This window comes from Penaeus vannamei, chromosome 10 (assembly GCF_042767895.1).
Source record: "Penaeus vannamei isolate JL-2024 chromosome 10, ASM4276789v1, whole genome shotgun sequence".
Classification (NCBI taxonomy): domain Eukaryota; kingdom Metazoa; phylum Arthropoda; class Malacostraca; order Decapoda; family Penaeidae; genus Penaeus; species Penaeus vannamei.
In genome coordinates this window covers 43,934,549-43,939,548 of record NC_091558.1, presented here as the reverse complement: position 1 = coordinate 43,939,548, position 5,000 = coordinate 43,934,549, and the positions used below count along the sequence as shown (strand labels likewise).

General features: G+C 38.8%; 1 protein-coding gene across 2 annotated transcripts in view; it reads left to right on the top strand.

Moving 5' to 3' along the window:
- LOC113812696 (leucine-rich repeat-containing protein 20-like) overlaps positions 1–4,431 on the top strand; it is a 19,286-nt gene extending 14,855 nt beyond the window's left edge. For both annotated transcript variants that reach the window (XM_027364617.2, XM_070126719.1), the window contains exons 3-4: positions 2,107–2,274; positions 2,476–4,431. In XM_027364617.2, coding sequence (XP_027220418.2) covers positions 2,107–2,274; positions 2,476–2,642 — 335 coding nt within the window. In that variant the 3' untranslated portion in view covers positions 2,643–4,431. The remainder of the gene's footprint in view (positions 1–2,106; positions 2,275–2,475) is intronic.
- Positions 4,432–5,000: the final 569 nt, after the last annotated feature.

The following is a 5,000-nucleotide window of genomic DNA, read 5'->3' as shown; positions in this document are numbered from 1 at the left end:
CGGCCCAAACAGGCTTGCCAACCTGTCCTTTTAATTCGTCGACACACATGCGCGCCCCATCGCCGAATAGGTAAAATGCCAACCATGACTTCAGGTGTAGTCCATTTAAATCACAGTTGCCTTACAATCATACTATTTCTTATACATGTAAAGAAACCGTAGTGCCAATGGATGCTGCTCCGTGTGCGAGACAGCTGGTTATGTTTCAAAACAGTACGATACTTTGATCCGATGGATTTTCGTACGCCCGGCAACGTCAATGCTCCACACACTAACTTGAAATGATTGTAAATATTTGGCTCTGCAGATGAAGCCTTATCTATGTCTTTTTTCATTAACTGTATAAGGTATGTGTCGACAAAGTGATTGGGATAAGACATGCACCTTTTGGAACTGGCTTCGATTTACTCCAGGTGCTTCAGCAAGACCTTTTGTTTCTTTAGTTTGATGGGATTTCACGTTCGTAAATCACAACTTCCTATAGTTGTAGATTTATAACTTGTAGTTGTAAGTCACGCCTTTCAGTGGTCGTAAATTATAACTTTCCAGTGGTTGTAAATTATAGCTTTCCAGTGGTCGTAAATTATAACTTTCCAGTGGTTGTAAATTATAACTTTCCAGAGGTTGTAAATTATAACTTCCTTAAATATTATCTGCTTCGGTCGCATGCCGCCTTTCTCGTGCCCTTGTCGCCTTGTCTAATTTGTTGCTTGTGAAACTATTCCTTCAGCGAGGATTTGCGCCGAAGCATACCACCGGCCCTACCTTCGACTGGTCTTCCACAGGAGGGCATCCAGTTCACCTTGCCCTTCCACCTCAGTCACCCCCCTGTCAGGCTCTTTGGCTCCTACCCCCCCCCCTTTCCCTCCTGCCTCCCCTGTCCCTACCTTTGCCCCTGATTCCTCCAGGCTCTTCTGCTATTTACTCCTTGTCCCCGTCTGAGTCCTCTGGTCTCTGCCCCAGTGGACGACTCCCGTGCCCCTGACTCCTCTGGCCTCCCCTGCCCCTTGGCCCCCTGACTCTTCCAGTGTCCCTTGCCCCTTGGCCCCCCTGCCCCAGACTCCTCTAGCCTCCCCTGCCCCTTGGCCCTTGCCTGTGCCCCCTAACCCTGCCGGCTCACCTTGGCGCCGGTTGCACAAGCTCCAGGCGCGCTCGGTACTGCCCCGCCTAACGGTCGCTCGTCGGGAAGGCGGCGGCGCGCTCACGTCTGTTTACTTCCGGGATGTTTTTTGTTTTTCTCTCCTTTCTCTCTCCTTTGTTTTCTTTTTTCCTTTCTCTCTTCCCTTTCCTTTTGTGTTTTGTGTTTTTGGTTTCTCTCTTCTTCCGTGGTTTTCGTTCAGGGAGTAGACGATTATATTTCGGTGTTCGTTGTTGAAGGTTAATGCGTAAATTGGGTGTTTATTTATAGGCTTATGTACACGCACGCACACACACACACACACACACACACACACACACACACACACACACACACACACACACACACACACACACACACACACATACACACGCACACGCACACGCACACGCACACGGAGGCTTAGAGGGGAAAAAAAAAGTTTTTGCCATGAATTGCAAAAGTTCCGCGCATTCCGTCGCTTAGATTGGTTTTGACTTTTGCTTCTTTAATTTTCTATATTGTTGCGCATTTCGTGGTTTTTGTGATTGTGCAGAGGGATATTAATTCGTTTTTCAGTTAGCTTTGGTTGACGTTTTCTTATATAAGCCTCTTTTTTTTCCTTAATAAGCAGTTTTCTTGAAACTTTATTGAAATATTATGATTTGAATGGGAAGATGGAACCGTTTGTGTGTGTGTGTGTGTGTGTGTGTGTGTGTGTGTGTGTGTGTGTGTGTGTGTGTATGTGTTTATATGATATTCTCCTTTTTTTACTTTGCATATTTGATGACATGCTTAAAATATACCATGAACCCTGAAACACCCATCAGGAAATGTCATTCTATAGATACTATATATATAAATTTCATTCTATAGATACTCTATTTCATTCCATAGATACTTTATAGATACTTTGAACCCAGAAACGTAAATTTTAATCAACGGAGAAAAAAATCTAGCAACACTCAGCAATGTCCAATCTTTCGCAGAACTGAACTTGTCCCACAACAAGATGTCTAAGCTGCCTGAGGAGCTGGGTGACTGCATCGAACTTCAGCGTCTGGACTTGAGTCACAATTCCTTCGTCAACTTGCCAAATGTGGTCTTCCGGCTGCCGAAGGTGAAGGCAATTTTCGTCAACAACAACTACATCATGGGTATGTGAATTCTTGTATTTGTCTAGTTATTGATTTTTTTTTTTTTTTTTTTTTTTTTTTTTTTTTTCATGTAATAATTTTAGGCAAAGATTCATGTTCACTCTGAATAAGATTTATTTATGATTTATTCAGTTTAATTGTTTTCACTCGGCCAATGTTCCGAAGCGTTGTGGGTTTCAATTGTCATCCTTGTGTCTACAGATCTTGAAGTTGAGGAGGTGCAGAAGGCAAAGACCTTGGAGGAACTGGATGTCCGCGAGAACCCCCTGACGATAAAGAGTCACGATGGCCTGGGCAAGATCACAAATGTGAGGGTCACCCTTACGCCCAGAGAACTCGAAGAGTGGGAGGAGGACCTTGACGTCTGAACACTCACTACCTCACCGCTGTGTTCAAGGCCTTGGATCTTTCGTTTGTGATAGTCTAACTGTAAAATATGAGGACTTCCCAACAGCAGCTTTGGGGTGTCTTAGTTTTATAGATTCCAACAGTAGAGACTAAGATTTAAGGTCACAGTATACTGTGTTTGGGTCTAGTAATGTTTGCCACATGACTCCGAGAATTCTTGTCTTTGCCAAAAGGGGAACAAAGATTTGGTCTTTTTTGTCGAGTGTTTCGGTGGAAATTGGGTAAGAAAAAGACAGTGTCATTCGCTTAATTACAAATTAGTAATTTAGAGAAATGCAGAAGTCAGTTTAAAGTTTTTAGTAAATTTTATACTTTGGAAACACAAAAATACTATGTTGGGTCCTGCAGTCATAGTGGCAGTGGATGCAAGAAAAAGATCACATGCTAGGAATATTTACTGTTGACTACATAGTACTTACTGTATATTTTATGTGACTTGCAATGTTTGTTTTTTATATGTTATGAATACAAGTGGATCTGTCTGTACATGTCCTTAGAGAATGGAGCTCAAGCATATTACACTTGGTCCAGGTTTTGCAAAATCTCAAGCGAAATATACTTTTTGCATCGCCGTGGATATTGGCAAATTTTGATTAATCAATTATCAGTTGTGAATATTTGATGAGCCAAGGATCAGCCAAGGATCAACTGTTGTACTGTTGAGAGCTTAACTTTATCTTTGATATTTTTTATAAGTAGTGTGTTTTTTAGTGGAACATTTGCAATCATTGCAATACTTTACATATAGTTTACTATGTCTTTCACAGTAATTCTAGAGCTAATACAGTATCTAGTCAAGAGAGTTTTAGGATGTATATATTGTACTTTTATGTTGTAGAGATACTCACATGGTGATGGTTTGCAAAACAGAATCATTGTTTTCATTGACAAGAAAATAGCTCTTTACCTCAACCTTTAGTCAGAAGCTACCGCATGTATCAGATTTACCAAACCTTATCTCAAAAAAATCATAATCACATTGGTTTTAAACTTTTTTTCAGAACAGTTTTAGGTTTAAAACACTTTCGCATTCCGTGAGATCTGTAGAAAATGTTTTTGTGAATGTAATTTTTGTACATTTTGCTATATAATACTATGACATAAGGCTATGTTGTTGGTAAGTTTTATGAAGAAGCAATTTTTGAGTGTTGTGTTCTCATTAACATGGGTGCTGACCTAAAGGCAAGGAATATAGAGTTTTCACTATTAGCAGCATTTTTTCCCAAAGGACTCAAACCTGAACTGATGTCAACCTGAGTAAAGGATATAATTTGTTTAAAGGTAATTTCGACACTGATGATTTTGTCATTGGAAGCTAGAATCAGAAATATTGTCAGTTATCTCTTTATATATTTTCTGTTCACCAGATGTTCTAATTTCCGCTCAAGGGAAAATTGCCTGCTAGTTTGATCACTGTATAAAATCATCTTATTTGCATTTCATATTTTTTTACTTCTCATTTTTTCTAAGATAGTGGTAGAATACTAAGACATATCATTCAAGAAATGTCTACAAGTCTGTTTTTCTGATGCAAAACAAACAGAAAATCATGTTAAACATCAGCCTGTTTAGATCTGCTGTGGCAATTGTGCTAAATGATAAACTTATAATGAAATGCTTTCGAGAGAAGATAGGTCAGACGTATTTTTATATATTAAAAATTGCCCACGCTGTAACAACTAATAACTGAGCTATAGTTTCGATTTTTATACTGTATGAAATAAGTAAATATATATATATATATATACAGTTCTGTATTTTATTTATCACTGCCTGATGTTTTTGTTGTACTAAATGAACCTGTTTATTTTAGCTACCAACCCCCATGGAGGTCTAAGTCATCCAAGCTGAGATGATATAGCTATGTGAAAAATCTTGTATATTTACACTATACCTATCACTGACACAAAAGTCATAAACACTGGCAAAGAAAGATCGTACAGTCTGTGCATTTATCCATAATATCCAAGAAAGACCTCAAAAATACATTAAAATACAGGTCGTGGGGAACAAAATTGTAAAATATTACCTATATTCTAAATTCGTATTGGGGTCTAGGAAACCAGGAGACGTAGCAGTATTATTTTATTTCATATTCCATATTTTACTTAGTAATAAATTCAACTTGTCCCAAAAGGAAAAAAAATCAAAAGAAAAAAAAAAAAAAACTGGAAAAACAACCTCATCATTCCTAGCAATATTGGTGCATTTCTATAAGCCTTCTGAGGGAGATTTCAAAAGTATCGGCTCTGAATTGGCTCCTCATCTAACTCATTCATTTTTCTCGTTCTGTGATAAACAGGTAAAGAAAGTGATCA